The 24,118-nt window shown below is 36.8% G+C and overlaps 1 protein-coding gene and 1 pseudogene across 1 annotated transcript in view; both read right to left on the bottom strand.

Annotated features, from left to right (window-relative positions):
* Positions 1-2,244: 2,244 nt before the first annotated feature.
* LOC134372925 (zinc finger protein 665-like) overlaps positions 2,245-24,118 on the bottom strand; it is a 99,942-nt gene continuing 78,068 nt past the window's right edge. The window contains exon 6 of the mRNA XM_063090259.1: positions 2,245-4,635. Coding sequence (XP_062946329.1) covers positions 4,069-4,635 — 567 coding nt within the window. The 3' untranslated portion in view covers positions 2,245-4,068. The remainder of the gene's footprint in view (positions 4,636-24,118) is intronic.
* On the bottom strand, positions 9,710-23,873 carry LOC134372942 (zinc finger protein 701-like; annotated as a pseudogene).

Genomic DNA, 24,118 nt, shown 5'->3' with positions numbered 1-24,118 from the left:
TATTTAATTCCTGTTTGACTTCCCCCGTTCCCATTACCAATTGTTGGCCTATATTTCTCCCTATTGGGGGTGGTTTTCCTTAAATTGAAATATCTGCTCCTGTATCTAATAACACTTTAACCTCTATCCCCACACACTGTATCGATATTATTGGTCTTTGCTGCAAACTGGTAATTTGGGGTAAAGTGACTTGGTTGTCTCTTGCTCCATTGGTGCCAACGGCAAAACAGGCTGTGATACTAATGCCTGGGCTCCCTGTTCTGAGTCCGATTTCCCATTTTTTGTTCTGAATAATTTAGCAATGTGTCCTTTTTTCCCAAATCTAAAACATGTGAGGTCTTTATTAATGGTACTCTTTCTTTGCTGTTTACAATCTTTCTTTATATGGCCTAGTTTATTGGAATTAAAACATCTAAGCCCCTGTTGGTCTCCTTTTCCTTTCAATAGAGCTACTGCAAAAGGCCCTGCCATCATGGCTTCTTTATATGTCATTGTACCCACCGATCTGCAGCAATGTATCCTATTGGCAATCGCTATATCAGGAGGCAAGTGTGCCATCATCTTTTTACAATCTTCATTTGCATTTTCAAGAGCCAATTTATCTTGTAAATATCTACTGACTTCCAGAGGTTAAAAATCCTTTCTTGTGCTTCAAATAGCCTATCTAAAAAATCCTAATATGGCTCTGTAGGGCCTTGTATAATTTTTATTTCTGCGCGTATTTTCTGAACTAATTTAACTCCTTCCCTAAGTGCATTGATAAGCCACTCCCAAAACGTTCATCTACCTATTGTCCATTGGGGTCCTGCTTGCTCATCTGCTAAGATACTGTTTGGGGATTCTCCTACTATTTCCTCCCCTGTCAATTGTCTTGGAAAAACACCTGGCTATACTGGGTTTTATTGATCCCATTCATCTTTATATTTTGTTCTTAACTCTCAAAATTAATTTCTGTGCAGCATTCCCAGATGCTTGAGCAATCAATCCTCTTACTTCTACCTGGCATAAATCCTGCATACACAAAACTTGCATTTGTGTGATGGTTTCTGAGCTCAGTAGTCCGTGATGACTAATGATGTCAAAAAAATCTGCCATAACGCAAGAGTGCAGAGAACACATAGCTCCCCCTGGACCTTGGACTACTGGGTACACCTGCTTCAGATTATCCTTCTCCTGTTTGTCAGTTAGGCCACAGACCTCGCCAGAGTCCATTAGCCCTTGACAAACCTTTTCTACTTCCTTAGTGGACTGCACTGCCACTCCTAACACTCTCCTACACAAAAATACCTGCAAGGCCTGTAGCTCTGTTTTTAATTCTGGATGTGTCGCCATAGCTTCCTGTAATTTTATAATTCCTTCTCTAATTATCATAATGTCTAAAGGCCATTCTGATGAAAACGAAGGACACAATTCATGTACTGTGCTCAAAGCCACACAAAAATCCTGAATGGTCCAACAGGACTTTCCAAAGTCACCCTTCCTCATTGAAAGACATCGTCCTGTGCTTTGTACTACAGAAGCAACCTTCCTTGCTGATGCAGCTGCTCCCATCCTGCTTATAAGATGCTCCTACCTGAAAGCAGTTGCAAAGACTTACCTTAGAGCCTTTGGTTTGTCAGGTCCCTGCTTCAGGTCCTGTCTCAAGTCCCTGTTCTGGCACCACTCTGCTCACTCACCAAAACATAGGTGAGCTGACAGTAAGGCAAGTTGCTCAGGACATGCCTGAGATAGGGAGCAGTTACCCAGGGAGGCAGGCAATCAAGGAGCCAGACACAAAGTTCTGGGATTTAGCACAAAGCACTAAGCAACTTTATTCTCTGTGAGGAGGCTTTATATATATATTAGCAGGCTCTCAACCCCTCCCATACCTCTGTGTCCCCTAGGCAACCCCACAGGATGTTAGCTGCAGTTTGTGGTAAATCCTTGCTAGTTCTTGCTAACACAGTCTTTTGCATTCTTCATATTACCTCAGTCCTGTATAACAACAGTGACTCCATCTTTAGTTTGTGTTCTCCTTAGTTTACTCCAGACACCAGCTGGGTATTCTCTAATTCAATGCTGACATTATCTGCCTGGAGATAGCATCAGTTCCCACAGGCTGACGGCTTAGTCTCACAAGCATTTTCCCCGCTACAGATTTCAGACCCAACCCACAGGCTGTGCTTCTGACTGATCAGCTATAAATAAGAGTTCCCATTACCCTCTCCTTGGATTGGATTAACTTGTTAGAGATGCACACAGAACTGAGGGAAACACATTTACTGGTTTATTATAAAGGATATTACAAAAGATACAGATGAACAGATGTGTAGGGAGAGGTTATGTAGGAAGAGGAGCAGAGCTTCTATGCTCTCTCTGGGCATGCTATTTCTCCAGGAACCCCAACATTTTCAGCTATCCAGATGTTCCCTGAACTTAGGCCTCTTGGGTTTTTTGGGAAGCTCCACTGTGTAGGCAAGACTGATTAAATTGTCGGACACTGGTAATCAACCTAACCTTCAGTCCCTCTCTGCTCCTTGGAGGTTGGGGGGGTGGAGCTAAAAGTCCCAATCCTCTAATCATGTCTTGGTCTTTCCAGCAACCAATCCCAATTCTGAAGCTATCTAGAGAACACTACCCACAAGCCATCTTATTAGCATACTAAAGACACTCATCACTCTGGAGATTCCATGGATTTTAGGAGCTATATGTCAAGAAACAAAGGATGGGTGACAAAAAATATATACTTTACCACAGCCTACCCATGGTGTTTGAACAAACATCCCTTACATCAAAACAATATAAAACTCGAAAGATACTAGTGCATTACTAGAATCCCATTCAATCATTAATAATTAGTCCTATCATCATATCATACAAAAATGTCTCCCAGCGTGAGACCACTCAGGTTTGCAGGCTTTCATCCCACCTTGTCAGGTTCCAAAAGCAGAAGTGGTCTCAGCAAACGCATAACTTCACCCTTTTAGGCATCTTGAGGTATAATTGAGCTAAGAAACAATATCATTCATTGTTCTGAGCCTCTCTTGAGGTACAAATATTGAATTTCCCACTTATTCGTTCTTTCACCCTCAGCTACTATTCCTCTTTCCATTCATACCCAAATATTTTACCTTTAAAGGGACATTAAGACTGGGCCACTGTGCTGGTCTAAGTTGTAGGCAGCAATACTAGTCTAGCAAGAATCTCCTCCTCAGTCCACTCTCATTCACACAGGATAAAGTTACATAGGAGCAGAACTAATGAGCTATTTTTGCCATCAGGCAATATAGCTCATTCACTGTTAACTGCAATTTGCCAGATGGGGTGAAGGCACAACTCACCCTCATCAATCCCTTAGGAATTCACATATAAGGATTAAAACCAGTTTCTTCCTTACAAATCATCTGTGCTTCCAGAACTTATACTTGGAAGACCTGGTCCTAAGACCACTGTACCAGTGTAGGTTGAAAAAAAAAAATCCTGATGTGGGGAAATGGTATAATTACTATAAGAGAATAAGATACTCCTTCCTTGGCAAGAATTGCATAGTTATACAAGCATCCTCCTCCCAACCCCTTCCCAAGATCCACCAGAGGACAGGGGAAAACCTAGTGTGATATTTTTTTTAGCTCCAGTCATGTTGAGTGAGAGCATACACTCAAGTGTGTAAGCCAGCTCTTCATGCTTTTATCTCCCTCAGTTTTAGACAACCAACGTTTTAACTGCCCACCCTACATCTCTATCAAACTATCACTTGAAGGAGGGTACTTCTCTGTCAATTGTTAAAAATTATGGGCTGCCCAGTGTGTTTCTTGGTCTGAAGAAAAGATTGTCTGCCATCCAGACCTGTGCAATACCTTCTGTTTTGATTCTTCTATAGCACTCTGAGCAATTACATTTACCACCGGCTAAGCAAAGTTTGTAAGGATGATCTCAAAAATACATTCTCTGATGTTGTGTGAAGAATAAACTGTGGTTCAAGACTTTGTCACACTCATTTCACTTGTAAAGCTTCTCTCCAGAATGAATTCTCCAATGACATGTAAGTTGTGAACTGTAACTGAAGACTTTGCCACATTCATTACATCTCTAAAGTTTCTCTGCAGTATGAATTCTCTGATGACCTGCAAGATGTGAAATTCGACTGAATGCCTTGCCACATTCATTACATTTGTGAGTTTTCTCTCCAGTATGAATTCTCTGATGACTTAAAAGATTTGAACGTTGACTGAACATCTTGCCGCACTCATTACACTTGTAACGTTTGTCTCCTGTGTGAATTCTGCGATGACTTGTAAGGCTCGAACATCGATTGAAGACTTTGCCACACTCATTACATTTATACGGTTTCTCTCCAGTATGGATTCTACGATGAATTGTAAGGCTTGAAGTTCGACTGAAGACCCTGCCACATTCATGACATTTGTAAGGTTTTTCTCCAGTGTGCATATTCTGATGTTTGGCAAGGGTTGATATGTCACTAAAGGCTTTGCCACATTCATGACATTTGTAAGGTTTTTCTCCAGTATGGATTATCTGATGTCTAAATAGTGTTGATGGTAAACTAAAGGCTTTGCCACACTCATTACACTTGCAAGGTTTCTCTCCAGTATGAATTCTTCGATGTAGTGAAAGGTTTGAATTGCGACTAAAGACCTTGTCGCATTCATCACATTTGTAAGGTTTTTTTCCAGTATGAATCATCCAATGACGTAGGAGGTGTGATTTGCGACTAAAAACCCTGTCACACTCTTTACATTTGTATGGTTTCTTTATAGTATGAACTCTCTGATGACTTTCAAGGTTGGCTTTTTCCCTATAGACCTTGTCACATTTATCACATTTATGTCGTTTCTCTCCAGAATGGATTAACTGATGTCGAGTGAGATGTGAATCATGACTAAAAGCTTTGCCACACTCATTACATTTGTAAGGTTTTCCCATAATGTGTATTTTCTGTTCATGAATGGGAACTGTTCCATATTTATTAGAAATATGGGTTTTGAGGCTAGAAGGTTTCCTTTGGGGTAGTGAAATTGAAAAATCATTGTTGATAGACTTCTGAACTTGATTACATTCATAGATTTTCTCTTCAGCCTGAAATAGCTGCTGTTCAGTAAGATGTGATTCAAAGTTTAATCCAAGCTGATTTTTAATACACTTGCTTCCTGCATCTGTTCGTTCATGTTCATCCCTTCTACCAGTAAAATTTTCTTTTTTTATCATAGGCACTCTATTGTAATTTCTATCATCCTCTCTCCACTGAAACTCAAAGTCATGAGTATTTCTCTGGGTTTCTTGGAAGCAAAAATCTTTGCTGTAATCGTTTTCATGTCTTCCCAACAACACTGTGTGTAATACTTCTGTGTTACTTTTCCCTTTTGGTGGTAATTTCTTGATCACGCATTTAGGAGAGAAATCTAAAAGGTATATGGAACGATAGGTTTCAGATTAATTACACATGATAAATAAATGTTTCACATTGATATACATAATATTATGCAAAAAGTAATACTTATATTAAACAGTTATAAAACTTTCCACCCATGACCTTCCATTTTTAGGAACACTATTAAAATAGGTGTGTTTAATAAGAAAAAGGTCATTAAGTATCAAATGAATGCAAGAAAAATCTAGTTTTAAACAACCTATAATGAAACTCTTACACTGCACAAACTCATGAGCCCTGAAAAAAAGAATATTTCTCAAACGTGAACCCAAGTATACATCAATTAGCAGAAAAAATATTTCTGTTTAATTACTGGGGGAAAAAATTACATTATATGTATTTATAGCATATTTATTTTGCACAAATAAATGCTAATGCACTGCACAGCATAATGTAATGATACATAATCCACTACAAAATTATGTAATAAATAATGTAAATAAACAGCAATTCTGAATTGCAAAACAATAATGACACAGAAAAGAAGAAATTAATTTTAAAAACTGCTTAAAACATACTTTTCTGAAGACTGTTTTGAAACTATCTATATCCACAAAGACCAGCCTGGTTTTTGTAATATTAACAAGTGGTACATGTTTTATTGAATAACACATGCTGAAAAAACATCATCTGTACATAGTAATAAAAATTAATTAATAAAACAGTGTAATGACCCATGATAAAACCGCCAAGCATATAGTTAGTATCTACATTTATACAAACTTATGGTCTATGGAATTCTAAACAAATCATTTTTAATATAAAAAAAAATAAAGCCAGGTCTTCAATTTCAGAACCAGCACACAATATGAGAACTGAAATATATGTTAAGACGGCTGATTTTGATGTATGAGTCATAACACTATAAAGTATAAGACTGGGCCTGCAGGTACGTAGCAGCCAGTCAACAGAGCAGACTGCCATACGTGCACTGCCCTTTAACGATCTAGTTCATTGGTTGTAAAACAAATATAATGAAGTTGGTACACAGAAAATGTATTAACTAAGGTCAAAGAAAACATTGTTTTTTTAAAGAAATTGAAAAATAAAAACATGGTCTGAATGTTTGTGTCAACCAAAATTCATTTGTTCAGGTCCTATTCTCTGGTGGGAAGTTATTGCAGGAGGGGCCTGTGGGAGATAATGCGGTCATAACAGTGAACGACTCAAAAACAGAACTAGTGCCCTTACAAGAAGAGACACTGGAGAATTTGATTTGTGTCCCTCATTTTACCACGTCAGAACACAGCCAGAAGATGGCTAGGCTAAACCATGAAGAGGGCTCTCACCAGGAATCAATATGACTGGAGCCTTGATCTTACACTTCCTAGCCTCCAGATTGGTCAGAAATCAATTTCTGTGGTTAAGCTTCCTAGTCTATGGTATTTCTTACGGCACAATGAGGTGAATAAGACAGGTAAATGATCACCTCATCATCAACATTATAGAACACTGATGAATCTTATTAAACAAAGAAACTTTTGAGTCTTTACTGTAAAACTTGTAATATGCTAAGCCATTTAACAGCATTAACTCGTTTTTAAAATGTTGAGGTAAATTATCAGGATTTTTCAAATAAGAAAAGCAGGCCCACAGTGTTCATGTATCTAACCCAATTTACACAGAAACTGAGTGAAATAGGATTTCATCCTTGGCCTGCAGCATCACATGACATGTTCTTAAACATGACTGTACACTTAAGAAGTAGCAAAAACACTAAGTCACTGCAAATGCAAGGAGCATAGAAAGAAATACTTCAAGGGAGATAAAATTGCTGAGTCGTATTGCTAGTAGGGTTACCCATCATCCCTCCTGGGTGATGACATGTGAATCATCACCTCCTGCACACACAGATTAAGGCAATGCCCTTGAAAGCTTTCTACCGTATGAGTAGGGCCCTGCCTTACACAGAGTAGTGTGGAGGGTGAAGGAGTCCTGTGAAAATTGGAGTGCTCGGGAGCACAAAGTCAGTATGCTAGGAAGTAGTATAATCCAGTCAGGTCAAGGTTCCGTGTGAGGGAAGGCCAGGACAAAGGAAGAGCAAGAGTGGACGGCAGGGAGTAACGAACATGCAGGAGCAGACACTGTGCATGAAAGTTTGTGAGAATGTAATTGTACTAAAGCACTTAACATTCTGAATTTTGAAAAAAAGATAAATTGACTTAGCAAGAACTATAATATCCATACTTAAATTGCTTAATTACCAGAGGTACGTTATGTTTGTGGGACAAAAACAGAAGAGTCAAAGGGAGGCAGTGTGATAACATGGGAAGAAAGCAATTTTACATGTCTTAAAATATTTACTGTGACATTTATCAAACTGAATATTCCATGACTTCTATTTCCAGGCATGTATTCAACAAAATGCTACATACAGATCCCAGGGTACCTGCATGAAAATTCTTAAGAAGACCTGGAAGAAAAACCTGAAAATGGCCATGAAGAAGAGATGGATGACTTATTTCTGTCCACATACACAGAGATACAATGAAACTTTATCAAGAATACAGCAAGGTAGGAGACCATGGGGGCAGAATGATGATTCCCTGGCTGGGCAGAAAGAGATGTTTTGGAAAACAAAGCTAGCAGAAAGCTACTGAGGAGGACTGACCTCAATCATATTAGTGGAGGCCTCAATCATATTAGTGGGGGAAAGAAAAAACAAATTCACTAACTACAATATTAATTATATAATACATTTGAAAAACAAAAAATTGAAACAATTTTTGCCATATTAAACATTTGAGGGTAAGTCTCCTTACTTGTTATATAATCGTGTCTCTTCAGCTGGCTCCTGTATTACTGGAAATCACCTCACTGAACCTCTGAACACAAACTCTTGCATAATCAAGGCATGAGCAGTGATGTCAGCAAGATGGCAGACTAGGAAATAATGAGCCCTCCTTACCACATGGAGATACCGATTTAATGACAACGTATGAATGAAAACATCATAAGGATACTGGCTTTGGGAAAAGTCTAAAAATCAGTAAGAAAGCTGTAATAACCTGACCAAAACAAAATCGAGCAACAGAGGGTAAGAAAGCTTGTGGAAATTTCCTCCAAAGTGTAGTAGGGTTCCTTCAATATTTTCTTCTCAGGATGGAAGAAAAAAGTGAAAATTACATCATTATTCTTGCTTGTGTGGGCATGTGCATAAGGGACTAAATTCTGTCTCATCTGAGCAGGATTATTGAAAGAAACAACGGCATAGTCTGTGTATTAGCTTAGATCCTACTTGAAATAAAAGTGGGTTCTGCACCAGATTAGAGCAGCATGGGTTCTCCGGTGCCAGGATGGTTGTGGAATCAAAGAAGGAAGTGACTATAGGCAGAAAAATACAAGAGCTAGTGAAGGCTTCTGAAAGAGCAGATAAGTCTCTTCGGAAAAAAAAATTCATCAGCCAAATATACTGGAGTAAATGCATATATTACAAGGTCAGCAAAAACATAACCCCAGAAAAGGAGTGAAAAGTCAAAGCACCTTAACCCTAGCTAATTAGCAAAGGTTTTTTGTGTATGAAGTTTGTTTATGAACACTGGAAGAGATGGCTGTTTTTTTAAATGCCCAGATCACAACCAAACATTAGAAGTCCTACAAAAAGACAGGAAAACATTGCCAAATAATAATAATATTCTTATTCTCAAGAAGAGAGCCTAAAGAATTGCAGCCCTCTGAATTACTTGAAAAAAAAAATGGAAACAACTGTCTTTTAAAGTTATTCAATGAACTAAAATGGAAGATAGAAAAATAAATAAAAATTTTAAAAAGTTGTATGAACAAAATGTGAATTCCAACAAAGAGACAAACTATTAAAAAGAACAAAATCAAAATTCTGGGGCTGAAATACATTAAATAAATTTAAAATGTTACTAGGATAATTTAAGAGCAGAAAGAGTACATAAGGCAAAATAAAGAACAAACAACCTTGAAGACAAATTAATGAATATTATTAAGTTTGCGGAGCGAAATAAGAAAATGACAAGCAAACACAGCTTAACAGACTTTTGGGATACCAGCAAGCATACAAATATACATATTATGGCAGTCCCACAGAAAGAACAGAAAGGTACAGAGTGCTCATGTGAAGAAATAATAGCCAAAAACTTCCATAGTTGGAGGAAAAAACCAAATACACAAGATCAAGAAGTTCAATCAACTCTAACTAAAATGAAACAAAAGAGATCACATAGACACATTAGAAAGAAACTATCAAAACTCAATGAAGAAAGTCTTGAGAGCACAGAAGAAATATCATATACAAGAAAACCTGTACATTACCTGTATTTCTTAGCAGAAAGCTGGCAGTGCAGAGGCAGTAGGATATGTTTAAAGTGGTGAAAGAAAAAATTGTCAATCAGGAATACTGTATTTTGCAAAATTCTCTTTCAAAAATAAAGGAGAAATCTAGAGAAACCTATTTTACAATGAGGTGACTATAGTTAATAACAATGTACTGTATACTTGAAAATCACTGGGAGTAATTTTTAAGAGCTCCCACCATAAAAAAAAAAAAAACTTAAGCATGTGAAATCATGCATATGTTAATCAGCTCAATTTAGTCATTTTCCAATGTATACACATTTCAGAACATGATATGGTACAACATAAAAATCCCTCCCAAATTTTAAAAAACTTGAAACAAAATTAAATTTAAAAAGAAGGAGAAATGAAGATGTTCCCAGATGAAGAACAGCTGAGGGATTTCATCCACATTCTAGACTTGCCCTATAAGAAATCTGTAGGCAAATCCTTGAAGTTGAAACAAAAACATGTTAAAAAGTACCTCAAACCCACACAGATACATAGTTCACCAGTAAAAATAAATGAATAAATAAATATAGAAACTTGTATTATTATACTTTTTGTTTGTAACTCAACTGTTAATAATTTCCTAACACTAAAAAAGCAAAGAATATAAAAACATTGTAAATTTGTGTTAATAGGACTGAACATATATAGACGTAATTTCTGCCATCAAGAACATAAAGGAGGATTGAAACCATAAAGGAATAGTAGTTGTATGTGATTGAGGTTAAGTTTTCATAGTTTAAAACAGAATGATACAACTTTAAGATGTTTTATGTACCTGCAAAGGTAACTACAAAAACCTATCTATAGGATACACACAAAGGAAATTTGATAGGCATCAAAGCATATCATTACCAAAAAAATCATTCAAACAAAAGAGTGCAATAAGAAGGAAATGAAGCTCAAAAATCTACACTACATGCAGATAACATGTAACAAAATGGCAGTAGTAAGGCCTTCCCTATCAGTGATTACTTTCAATGTAAATGGCTTAACTCCACAATCAGAAGTCATAGATTAGATGAACAAAGAGAAAACTGGGTTATAAATACATGCTGTTAACAAGAGAATTACTTTACCTTTAAAGATCCACACAGGCTGAAATGGAAAGATTAGAAAAAGATGTATCATGTAAATGGTAACGAAAAGAGAGCAGAGGTGGCTATACCAATACCAAACATACTAGACTGTAAGTCAAGAACTGTTATGAGACAAATGAGGACGTTATGAAATAATAAAAGTGTCAATTAGCCAAGCAGATACAAGAATTACAAATATATAAAGAGCAATCATCAGAGGTCCTACATATATAATGCAAACTTTCACAGAATTCAAGGAAGAAATAGATAGTTCCACAAGAATAGTAGGAAATTCCAGTGCCCCACCTCAAGAATGGATTGAAAACAAAAACAAACAAAAAACCAGAAAATCAAGAAGGAAATAGATGACAAAGACAACACTACATAACTGCACCTAACTGACTTACACATAACACATAACCTAAACAGAATAAATACAAATTTTTCTTAAGTGAACAAAGAAAAATTCCCAGAAAAGATATCATGTGAGAACACAAAATATGTTTTGAAAAATTTTTAAAGAATAAAATCATACAAAGAATCTTTTCCCATCACAATGCAATAAAACTGGAAATCAATTGCAGAAGGAAAATTGGCAAACCCACACAGGAGTAGAAATGAAACAACACACTCTAAAAATAACCAATGAGTCAAACAAGAAATCAAAAGAAAAATTAGAAAACATCTTGAAATAAAGGAAAAGAAAAATACAACATGCCAAAACTCATGGAATGCAACAGAAAAAGTGCTAATAAAAAAAATTCATAACTCTAAATGCTTACATTAAAATAGAAAAAAATATCAAATCAAGAACCTAACTTTATACCTCAAATAAGAAAAAGATAACAGAAAAGATGAAATAGTAAAAATTAGGAGAAAAATGAAATAAAGAATAGAAAACCACTAGAGAAAGTCATGAGACTAAGAGCTGATACTTTCAAAAGATTAAGAAAAATGACAAACTCTTAGGTAGATTAACTAAGAGAAAAAAAAACAACTTAAAAACCTAAAATCAAAAAGGGGAACAAAAATATTACAAGCCATTCTATACAAATAAATAAAGAAGAAATGAATAAATTCCTAGAAACACAAACTTACCAAGACTTAAGCATAAAAAAACAGAAAAAGGAAACAGACTTATAACTTGTAAGAAGATTGAATTAGTAGTCAAAAACCTCTCAAAAATGATAAGTCCTGGACCAGATGGTTTCAGTGGAGAATTCGACCATACATTTAAAGAAGTTGGTTAAAGCCAATCCTTCTCAAACTCTTCTGAAATATTAAAGAGGAGGGAACACTTCCAAACTCATTCTATGATGCCAAAATGACCAACACAACAAAGCCAGGCAAAAACATTAGAAGAGGCTTGTCTGAAAGTAGTGAGATATTACAACTGATTGTTCACAATCAGTTACAAATTAATCTCCTGTTCTACTCTTTCCCCTTCTCACGACCGTACATGACTAGTCTTTAAAAACAATGACAAAAAGGACACAATGAGAAAACTATAGACCAATATCCCTGATGAATCACAGGCAAAATCCTGAAAAACAAAAAAATTAAATAAACTAGCAAATTAAATTCAAAGCCATATGAAAAGGATCATATACCATGTCCACAAGAGATTTATTCCTGCAATGCAAGAATGGTGCAACATACCAATATCAATCCATGTAATAATCTATATTAACAGAATGAACCACGTGATCATCTCACCTGATGCAGCAAAAACCTTTTTAAAAAGTCAATATTGTTTCATGATTTAAAACACTCAACACTCTAAGAATACAAGCTGCCCAGTTAGCTCAGTTGGTTAGGGCTTGGTGCTGGTATGATCTTCCTCAACATAATAAAGGCTGTATGAGAAAGGCCTATAGCTAATATCAGTCAACATTGAAAGCCTGGAAGCTTTTCCCTAAGTTCAGGAAAAAGATCAGGAAGCCTGCTTTTGCTATTTCTATTCAACATAATATTGGAATCCTAGCAAGAGCAATTGGAAAAGGAAAAGAAATAAAAGGTCTGCACCAGAGAGAGACAAGTAAAATGATCTTTGTTTACAGAGAAGATAACCTTATATGTAGAAAATGCTAAAGATTCCAGAGAAAAAGATGTTTAAAACTACTGAAGAAATTCCATCAAGTTCCAGGATACTAAAAGTATACAGGAAAAAAAAAAAAATTGCTTTCTTAAACACTAATGTAGAATGGTCTGAGAAGAAAATTAAAACAATTCCATTTATAATACAACCCAAAAGAAATACTTTAGAGTTTAAAAAACAAGAGAAAGATTTTCACAGAAAGCCATAAACACTACCAATAGAAAAGAATAAGCTCCCTCTATGTGTCAAAACCATATTTGTTGGAGGTTTGAACCTACAACAAATTGAACACAGCTTTGAACAAATGTTATGCTGTTCAATAAAGGTTTGAATGAAGGTTTGCTGATGAGGAAAAAATGGCAGACACAGTGTATTAGTCTGTTTTCTGTTCTTAATAACAGAATACCTAAAACTAGGTAATGTATAAAGAAAAAAGGTTTATTTCTTACAGTTTTGGAGGCTGAGAAGTCCAAAGTCCAGGAGGCATATCTGGTGAGGGTCTTCTTCTTGGTGGTAACTCTCTACAGCAACACAGGGTGTCACATGGCAAGAATGACAAGAGCAAGAGAGTTAACCTTTTCACTTGTCCCCTTATAAAGCCATCAGAACCACACCCATAACAACCCTTTAAGCCATCAATCCTTTACTCCAAGAATGGATCAATCCATTAATGAGAGCACAGTCTGCATGATCCAATCACCTCTTAAAGGCCCCACCTTCCACCACCATCTCAGAGGTTAAGTTCCAACATGAGTTTGGAAGGACATTCAAACCACAGCATTCCGTGCCTGGTCTCCCAAAGCTCATGTCACTGCCACCATACCAGCCACCACTTCCCGAGTGGTCTGCCACAGCCACCACCACTACAAGTGCAGCCTGCCATCACTGCTGCCACAAGGGTGACCCACCACCACAGCAACAGCCACTGCCACCACCAGTGTTCAGGTGGCACAACAACCACTTGACTGCATCAACACAAGGAAGGGCCACAGTGGAGTCTGGGGAAAGAGGTGACCTGAGCACAGACCTGTGACCCAGCGGTATAACACACAGGGGGAATTACAGTACCCACAAGAGTAGCACACCTGAGGGTGGGATATACCCCCCAAAACTGCAGAACCCAGACTAGCCAAATAGAGTAGGGGAAAAAATTCCCAACCACCACCAAGCCATCCCCCAACTGGGAGAAGCATGGCCCCAGGAAGGGACACTACATATAGGAAAGAGGAAAGAGAAACCCTGCCCGGAGTCACCCGTTCAAACTCAGGAGAGCTCCAGTATACACCAATTCACCCATCAGGGTCATGGGACATGGGATGCCAACAAGCCCAGCCAGGGACACCTAACCCAACCAAAGAGCAACATGGCTCCCAAGCACTTCTTACAAGAACTCAAGAGCTCCCCCACATCTTTGATGACCCAAAACAGTGTCACTAACCTCAAGAAGGAATCACTAACTGCCCCAGTGGCTAGGCCATGGAGGCACTCACACACAATTCTGACTCTGAATATGACTGAAGTACCCACATAGGGACTACACTACTCCATCTACCCAGAACCAATACCAAAACACCCTACTCAATGGTCAACATAAAGCACATCAACAAGAGGAAATCTCTCTCTTCAAAGCCCACTCCAGAGTAACAGAAGCAACTGTTCTACAGGATGAGAAGACATCAACATAGAGATTCTAGAAGTATGAAAAGACAAGAAAATATGATACCACCAAAGGAATACAATAATTCTCAAGTACCAGACCCCATAGAGCAGGAAATCCTTGAAATGATTGAAAAGAAATTCCAAGCAACAACCCTAAGGAAATGTAAAGAGATACAAGAAGACTCAGACAAAAAATAAAATGAAAAAAAGTATCCAGGATATAAGAATGAGGAAATGTACAAAGAGATTAATACCTTAAAAAAGAATGTAGAACTCCTGAAACTGAAGGATTCATTCAACAAAATAAAAAACACACACAACCGAGAGCATAAGCAACAGGCTAGAGAAAGCAGAAGAAAGAATTTCTAATCTTGAAGACAGTCTTTTTGAGAAAAACCCAGGCAGACAAAAAAAAAAAAAAAATTACTAAGGGAAAAAAAAAAAAAGAAAAGCTAAAAGAGCTAGGAGACAACCTTAAGCACATGAACATACAAATCATGGGTATGCCAGAAGAGGAGGAGAAAGCAAAAGGCATTGAAAACATATTCAATGAAATCATAATGGAAAACTTCCTAGGTATAGGAAGAGAAAAGGACTTTCAGATCTAGGAGTTTCAATTCAAAACGGTCCTCTCTAAGACAAATTAAAGTAAAACTGACAAAACTCAGATACGGAGAGGGGCCAGCTCACGGTTCACTTGGAAGAGTGTGGTGCTGACAACACCAAGTCAAGGGTTAAGATCCCCTTACTGGTCATCTTTATTAAAAACAAACAAACAAACAAACAAAAACCCCTCAGATACAGAGAGCATCCTGAAAACAGCAAGAGAAAAGCATCAAGTCACCTATATGGAAGTCCCCATCAGACTAACAGAAGACTTTTCAACAGAAACTCTACAGGCCAGAAGAGGATGGACTGATATATTCAAAATACTAAAAGAAAAGCAAAAGCCTGCCAGCCAAGAATACTCTACCCAGCAAGGCTATCCTTCAAAAATGAAGGAAAAATAGTGTATTTCCCAGACAAACAAAAACTGTGGGAGTTCACCAAAATACAACTAGCCCTCCAAGAAGTCCTCAAGGGAGTCCTGAATCTGGGATCCAAAAAACGATAGTCACAACCATGATTACACAAGAAAGAAGAAAACTCATGGGTGGAACAAAAAGCAAACAAGAAAGAGAAAGAAACTATATCTTATCACCTCAAAAACTAATAAACACTAAAGAAAAACAATGAGAGAGGAATAAAGCAACAAAAGATATTTAAAACATCCACAGAGTCAATAAAATGCCAGGAGTGACATTACCTTCCAATAACAACCCTAAACATATTTAGATTAAATTCTACACTCAAAAGACACAGAATGGGTGATCCAATTAAAAAGCTAAACCAAACTATATGCTGTCTACCAGAGACCTCACCTGTAAGACACACCTGACAGACTAACAGTGAAAGGGTGGAAAAAGATAAATGGAAACCAAGAATGAGCAGACGTAGCTATTCTTATATTAGATAAAATAGACTTTGAACCAAAAACCATAAAGAGAGACAAAGAAGGACATTATATAACGATTAAGGGATATATCAATCAAAAGGACATAACAATCATAAATACATACGCACTCAACACCAGAACACCCAGATATAGAAAGTAAACACTACTAAATCTAAAGAAAACTCAAATACTATAATAGCTATGGACCTGAAAACCCCTCTCTCAACATTGTACAGAACATGTAGGCAACAAATCAACAGAGAAACACTGGATTTAAACTACACTTCAGACCAACTGGATCTGGCAGATATCTACAAAACATTTCACCCAAAAACTACAAATATACATTCTTCTTATCAGCACACAGAACACTCTCCAGGACACACCACATGTTAGTCACAAATTAAGTGTCTATAAATTTTTTAAAACTGAAATCATTTCAAGTATCTTTTCAGACCACAACAGATTAAAGCTAGGTTAAAATAACAAGCAGAAGTCTAGACACTATACAAATACATGGAAATTAAACAACAGGCTCCTGAATGACCTGTTGCCTATGGGTCCAAGAAAAAATTAAACATGAAATCAAGAAATTTCTTGAAACTAATGAAAACAAAGACATTATACCAAAACCCTAGGATACCACGAAAGCAGTACTAAGAGAAAGTTTATTTCAATAAAAGTTTACATCAAAAGAATAGGAAGATTTCAAATAAACAACCTAATCCTACAGCTAAGAAAACTAGAAAAACAAGAACACTCCCAACCCCAAATTAGTAGAGGGTAAGAAATAATTAAGATCAGAGTAGAACTAAATGAAATAGAGACCCCAAAAAATGATATAGAAGACCAATAAACAAAAAGTTGGTTTTCTGGAAGATGAACAAAATAAACAAATCATTAGTTAGGTTAACTAGAGAGAGAGAGAGATGGAGAGAGAGAGAAAGAGACTCAAATAACAAAAATCAGAAATGAAAAAGGACACATTACAATCAATACCACAGAAATACAAAGAATCAGTACAAACTATTATAAATAACTATACACCAAAATATTTGAAAGCCTAGAGGAAATTTATAAATTTGTGGGTCCATACAAACTAACAAGACTGAACCAAGAATAGAAAATCTGAACAGACCGATAATAAGCAATGTGATTGAAGCAGTAATCAGCAGTTTCCCAACAATGAAATGCCCAGGACCAGATGGATTTACTGCTCAATGATATCAAACCTTTAAGGAGGAATTAATATCAATTCTCTTCAAACTATTCCCAAACATTAAAACAGAGGCCATTCTCCCAAACTCATTCTATGAGGCCAGCATCACCCTAATACCAAAATCAGACAAAGATACAACAAAAAAAGAAAACCACATGCCAATATCTTTGATGAACAAAATCCTCTACAAAATATTAGTAAACTTAATACAGCAACAAACTAAGAAATTTTATGTCATGATCAAGTGGGATTCATCTCAGGAGTGCAAGGCTGGTTCCTCATGTGCAATTCAATAAATGTGACAGACCACATCAATAAAATCAAGCACAAAAACCATATAATTATCTCAATAGATTCAGAAAAAGCATTTGACAAAATTCAACCTAACTTTGTGATATAGACTCTCAGGAAATTAGTTATAGAAGGAAATATCTCAACACAATAAAAACTATATATGTCAAGCCACTGCCAATGTCATCCTGAATGGGGAAAAGTTGAAAGCTTTTCCCTTAAGAAAGGGAACAAGACAAGGATTCCTACTCTCACCACTCCCATTTAACATAGTATTGGAAGTATTAGCCAGGGCAATCAGGCCAGAGAAAGACATAAAGGGCTTCCAGATTGGAAAAGACAGAGTCAAACTGTAACTGTTTACAGAAGACATGATTGTATATATAGAAAAACCTAAAGATGCTACAAAAAAACTCTTAGAGATGATAAGTGATTTCACCAAAGTGCAGTGTATGAAATCAACACACAAAAATCAGTAATGTTTTTATACTCCAATAGTGAACTAGTAGAAAAAGAAATCAACAAGGCAAGCCCATTTACAATAGTTATCAAATAAAATAAGATACTTAGGAATCAATTTAAGCAAGGAGGTGAAACATCTCTACAATGACAATTTCAAATCACTGATGAAAGAAAGAGAACACAAAAAGAAGGAGACATTCCATGCTCTTGAATTGGAAGAATTAACATTGTGAAAACATTCATAGTACCAAAGGTGATCTACAGATTCAGTTGAATCCCCATCGAAATTTCAATGACATTCAGAAATAGAAAAAAACAATTCTAACATTCACATGGAGCTACAAAAGACCCTAAATAGCAGAAGCAATCCTGAGCAAAAAAATAAATCCAGAGGCATTACACTTCTTGACTTCAGATTATACTACAAACCTATAGTAACCATACAGCATGGTACCGGCATAAAAACAGACACTTGGACAAATGGAACAGAATAGAGAACCCAGAAATCAACCCATATACTCACAGCCAACTGATCTTTGACAAAGGAAGCAAGAACATACATTGGAGGAAAACACTACCTCTGTCAAGCTGGGAAAACTTGACATCCATAAGTAGATGAATGACACTAGACCCATATCTCTCACCAGCTGCATAACTAATTCAAATGTATTAAAGACTTAAATATAAGACCTGGAACTGTAAAACCCTTTAAAGAAAACATAGGGAAGCACTTCAGGAAGTAGGTCTAGTCAACGGTTTTATGAATAAGACCCCAAAAGCATAGGCAACAAAATAAAAAATAAACAAATGGAGTTACATCAAACTAAAAAGTTTCTGCACAGCAAAAGAAGCAATTAACAGAGGGAAAAACAACCTACAGAGTGGAATAAAATATCTGCAAACTATGCATCTGACAAGGGATTAATATCCAGAACATATAAGGAACTCAAACAATTTAACAATAAAAAATCAAGTGACCTGATTAATAAATGGGCAAATGAGCTGAATAGGCATTTCTCAAAGGAAGATACACAAATAGCCAACAGACACATGAAAAACTGCTCAACATCACTAATCATCAGGGAAATCCAAATCAAAACCACATTGATATATCATTTCACCCCTTTTAGACTGGCTATTATGAAACAGACAGAGATTAACAAATGCTGGTGAAGATGTGGAGAAAGGGGAATTCTCCCACACTGTTGTTGAGACTGTAAATTAATGCAGCCATTATGGAAACAGTATGGAGTTTCCTGAAACAACTACAGATAGAACTGCCGTGTGATCCAGCAATTCTACTACTGAGTATATACCCAAAAGAACTGAAATCATCATGTCAAAGGGATACCTGCACTCCCATGTTTATTGCAGCTCTATTTACAATAGCCACACGTTGAAACCAACCTAAATGTCCACTGATGAAGGACTGGATAAGAAAAATGTGGTATATATACACAATGGAACACTACTCTGCCATAAAAAAAAGAATCAGATTCTGCCATTCATAGCAACATGGATGAACTTAGAAAAAATTATGTTAAGTGAAATATGCCAGGTACAGAAAGAGAAATACTGCATGTCCTCACTCACAAGTATAAGCTTAAAAAAAGAAAGAATGAAAGAAACAACAATCACAATAATTCATTGAACTTTCAAAAAGAGAGAACAGAAATGAGGACATGGGGGGGCAGAGGGAGGTTGCCAAGTAACTGGTAAAGGGCCACAAAAAATGATGACATTGTGTAATGCTGAATATACTAATTATCCCAATTCCAGCATCATACACTGCACACAGTTATTGATATATAATGCTGTACCCCACATATATGGATAATCATGTTTCAATTAAAAAAAATAAATAAATGAAATTTTTTAAAAAAGATTTTAAATGTGTCTCTGACCTGCAGCATCACTAGAGGGTGAAAGAATAAATTACTAGATGTCTGAGGAAAAGAGTGATATGTAGAAAAAAGGAAAAAAATTTCATTGAGAGTCACAGGACGTAAATTTGTTTTCCCACAGACCTCTCCCACGTGCAGTTTCCCAAACACTGCTTCACGGTGCAGTTTCCTCCGCCCATCTGAGCTCTTATCTGCATTCAAACCACTGATCCACTCCTGCCCACAGGGTTTTCTTGCTTATTTTGCCAGGCTCTCCATAGTCCCTTTCCCTTTCCTTTTCTACAACATGGACATAAGACTCAGGTCAAAACGAGGGATTTCTGCTTTAAAAAAAAGAAAAATGTGAAGTGCTGTGGCTTTTTTAGAATCGCAGCTCTATGTTTATTTAAGGAGAAAGGACGTTATAGATGGACCTAGAAGAATATTTCACACGCTCATTGACTGACTGCCTCCTTCTGAATACTTAAGAAACACTAATATGCAGATACCTAAGTCTCTTCCAAGAACGACTGAATAAAAAACACAGGAGTAGAAAACAAGTAATTAGATATTTTAAAAGTTGGCTATAAAGTCTTCTGCATACTTTAGCTGTGGAAGTACCACTTACGTATCATGAAGGGTACAGAACATTAAAAAAAGGGGGGATGATTAAACTGTAGATGCTGCATTATGAAGCTTTCATTTCAGAGTCTACAGGGGCTTCAATCTCAAGCAAGCAATGCAAGGGCTCCTGAGAGACACCAGGAGAAAATGCAAAGACACACAAGGGCTGATTCCCAAATTCTAAAGGAAGTTATCCTCACCCAGGGAGACCAGGTTCCTGTAGTTCTCCAACATCACGTCCCTGTACAAAGCCCTCTGAGCAGGGTCCAGGCATTTCCACTCCTCCTGAGAGAATTCTATAGACACATCCCTGAAAGTCAAGCGTCCCTAAAATAAAAAACACATTTTACCAAGAGGTTATAGAGTCGGTAATTATGTTCATACAAAATCAGAAGAGGACACAATTGTAAATATTATTTTATCTGAAGTATTCTGACAGATCCATGTAAAGGTATTTTGCAGCAAGTTATCTCTTCCTAATTGCATTTTATTACTTTTTTGTAAGAGGTTATTATGATATCCTCTATATCAGTGTAGACTTTTCATTTATGTGGACAATACTAGAGCATGAGTGTTGTCTTCAGAGAAAACAAGATCCACAGTGGCTTGAAAGGAAAAATCATCATTAAAATAGAAATAACAATGACTAAAGCTTCTGAACAATTCCCATGTGCTAAGAGCTATTCTAAATACTGCGCATGCAAACCCATGTTCATCACAGCATTAGCCACAACATCCAAGTTACAGAAGTAACCAAAATGCCTATCCACAGATGATCGATTAAAAAATGTAATACATGCATACAAAGAAATATTATTCACCCTTAAAAAGGAAGGAAATCCTTACATGCTGTAACACTGAGGAGCCTTGAGGAATTGATGCTAAGGGAATAAGCCAATCACAAAGGTCAAATACTGTGTTATTCCACTCATATGAACTACCTAAAGTAGTCAAAATCATAAATAAAAAATAGATGGGCTGGCCTTAGTTCACTTTGTTAGAGCATGGTGCTGATAACACCAAGGTCAAGAGTTTGGATCCCTGTCCCAACAAAAAAAAAAAAAAGAAAGAAAATAGGATGATGGTTGAAAAAGGCTGGGAGGAATGGAGAGTGGAAATCTGTGCTGTGGATATACACTCCAGTTTGGAAGTTGAAAAAGTTCTAGAAATCTGTTGAACAATAATTTGAATATACTCACACTATTTAACTGCAAAACAAACAAAAAACTTTACTGAATGACATAACAAAGACATGATCAAAGACTGACAAACCCAAGTCTTATTGGAAGATGTGGTCACATAAGACTTCTGTGTTTACAAATTCAGAGCTATTGAAATGCAAAAGAAATGTTAAATTTCAATAAAATCTGACTATGCCATGTTGAAGATGAGCCAATATAATTTTGAAAAGAAAAAGAAATTGGAGGAGTTTGCCAAACACCATCCAAACCTGAAACTTTTAACGAATCAAATAAAAAATCTATATGATATACATAAAAATCCAAGTTAAAAAAAAAAAAAAAACAATAAAACATTACATCCAAATGGAACACAGTATTTTGTAATAATGCACTAAGGTAGTCAGTCCTTCCGAAGCAAGATGAAAGAAACAAACAAACAAAGGGGGGCATGAAGCAAAAAAGATTTCTGTTACACAGTAAAAGAAATGTTTAACTTCAAATGACAGCAGGGTATATATAAATAATTAAACTACAGAATATAAAATAGCTCTTAAAATATATGAATGGAAAATTGAGCAAAGTAGGAAAATCAATTTTATATGTGTATGTCCACAAATTAATGAAACCTACTCAAACTTCCAGGAATTGAAAAATAAAAAATACAAAGAACTGTCATATTCCCTAGATAACCGAAATTTAAAAAGAATATAGTAGGAAGTTTTCCTCAAAGGAGGGAGAAATTTCAAATGGTGCTAGGGTAGAGAATAACTTTACAGCTGGGGCAGAAGGAAAAATATAACCAGATCCAGCAAAACAGGCAATGAACCATCCTTGCAGAAGCAACACTCTTTCAATTGCCGAACCTGGACGAACCCTCAGACATCCGTAGAGAAGTTGGCATGCTCAGAGGCAGTTACTGTAGCAGTTTTAAATAGTGGAAAATTGTAAAAGACCCATATGACTTCATTAAGAAAATGCTCCAACAAGAATGAACATCCTTGTTTCCTAACACGAAAACATAAAAAATCTGAAAACTTGCAGGATAAAATATCACAACAAAACATTCACTGAAAAATTTTTTCTAAATCTCATAATCATGTATAAATACATTTGTACAAGACTGGTGCTGACTCCTGCCACAAAACTGACTAAGGTGGTTTCCTACTGAGAAGTGAGGGAGGGTGGATGATTGGACAGGAAAGGGGATTCTTTATGTCTTGATGCCTTGTTAGTTTGGAGTTCTATTATAAAACAAATATATACATCATGCCATGTTTAAAAATATGTGTAACATTAAATAACAAGAGGTAGAACAAGAATAAGGCTCCATCCCCTCTAATAGCAAAGCAGTTTTCTCTGATATCGGAGCAAAATTATAATCATATTCACTTAAAACACCCGAAGCATAAGAGTCCCTGAAGGAACATCACAGTCTCCGTGGGATGAAAGTGCTGAGAATGGTTGAAAGAATTTCCTGCCATTAGATATTTAGACAGATTCCATGTTATAAAATCAGTGATGGAACACAACATCCCTATCACTGATGTCTGTGTGTAAATTCTTCATTCCATTCCCACTCATTAAGAGTTTGCAAAGACATAATGACTCACTAGGTTGACTTCAAGAGCATTAAAAAATCAGGCACAAAAGATTTCCCCTTTATATGTCTCTTTTGCCAGGTATTTGTGCACTTCAATACACAACTTCCATCTGCAGCTTCTCTAATCCTGGTCTACACACGCTGACAGGGGACTCAGATGTGGCTCCTAAATAATCCCTGCTGCCCAACAGCACTGACCCCATGGGGCCCACACCTTACCTCCAATCTATGTCAAGGAGTGAAGCCCTTCCCAGCACCATGCCCCATAGAGCCTCTTCCTAAGTTTCAAGTCACTGGGTCACAGTGAGATGGAATCTAAGTGGAGATGAGAGGGACTGAGGGGAGGCATGGGTGAGTGCGAGCAAACATGTCAGGCAGGACACTTCAGAGTCAGAGAAGATGAACAATTGCAATGCCCGCATTTCAGAAAGGAAGAAGATGCAGAACAATCAACCGAGAACACCGCTTTACCTGAGTAGGAGCCATTCCTGACTCCTTTTCTTTCCTCCTCCTCTTGTTCTAGGCTTCCTCCTCATGTAACATGAGTCTTAACAAGTCAATCCTGAAAGAGGAAAATGTGCTGTTTAATGCTTAGATACAGCTTCTTCCTATACCACAACCACACACATAGGGAAGACCTTACAATGTGGAAAGATGGTCCCTCTGCTGCCCACTGCACCAGGGTAGGATGCAGGGACAACAAACTCCTACAGGAAAAAAAAGAACAAGTGAGTTTTTGCCCCTTTCTTCAGCCTTCTCTTTCCTCCTGGTGAAGCCTACATATTTGC

Source organism: Cynocephalus volans, chromosome 3 (assembly GCF_027409185.1).
Source record: "Cynocephalus volans isolate mCynVol1 chromosome 3, mCynVol1.pri, whole genome shotgun sequence".
NCBI classification, from domain to species: Eukaryota; Metazoa; Chordata; class Mammalia; order Dermoptera; family Cynocephalidae; genus Cynocephalus; species Cynocephalus volans.
This window is presented reverse-complemented; position numbering and strand designations above follow the sequence as displayed.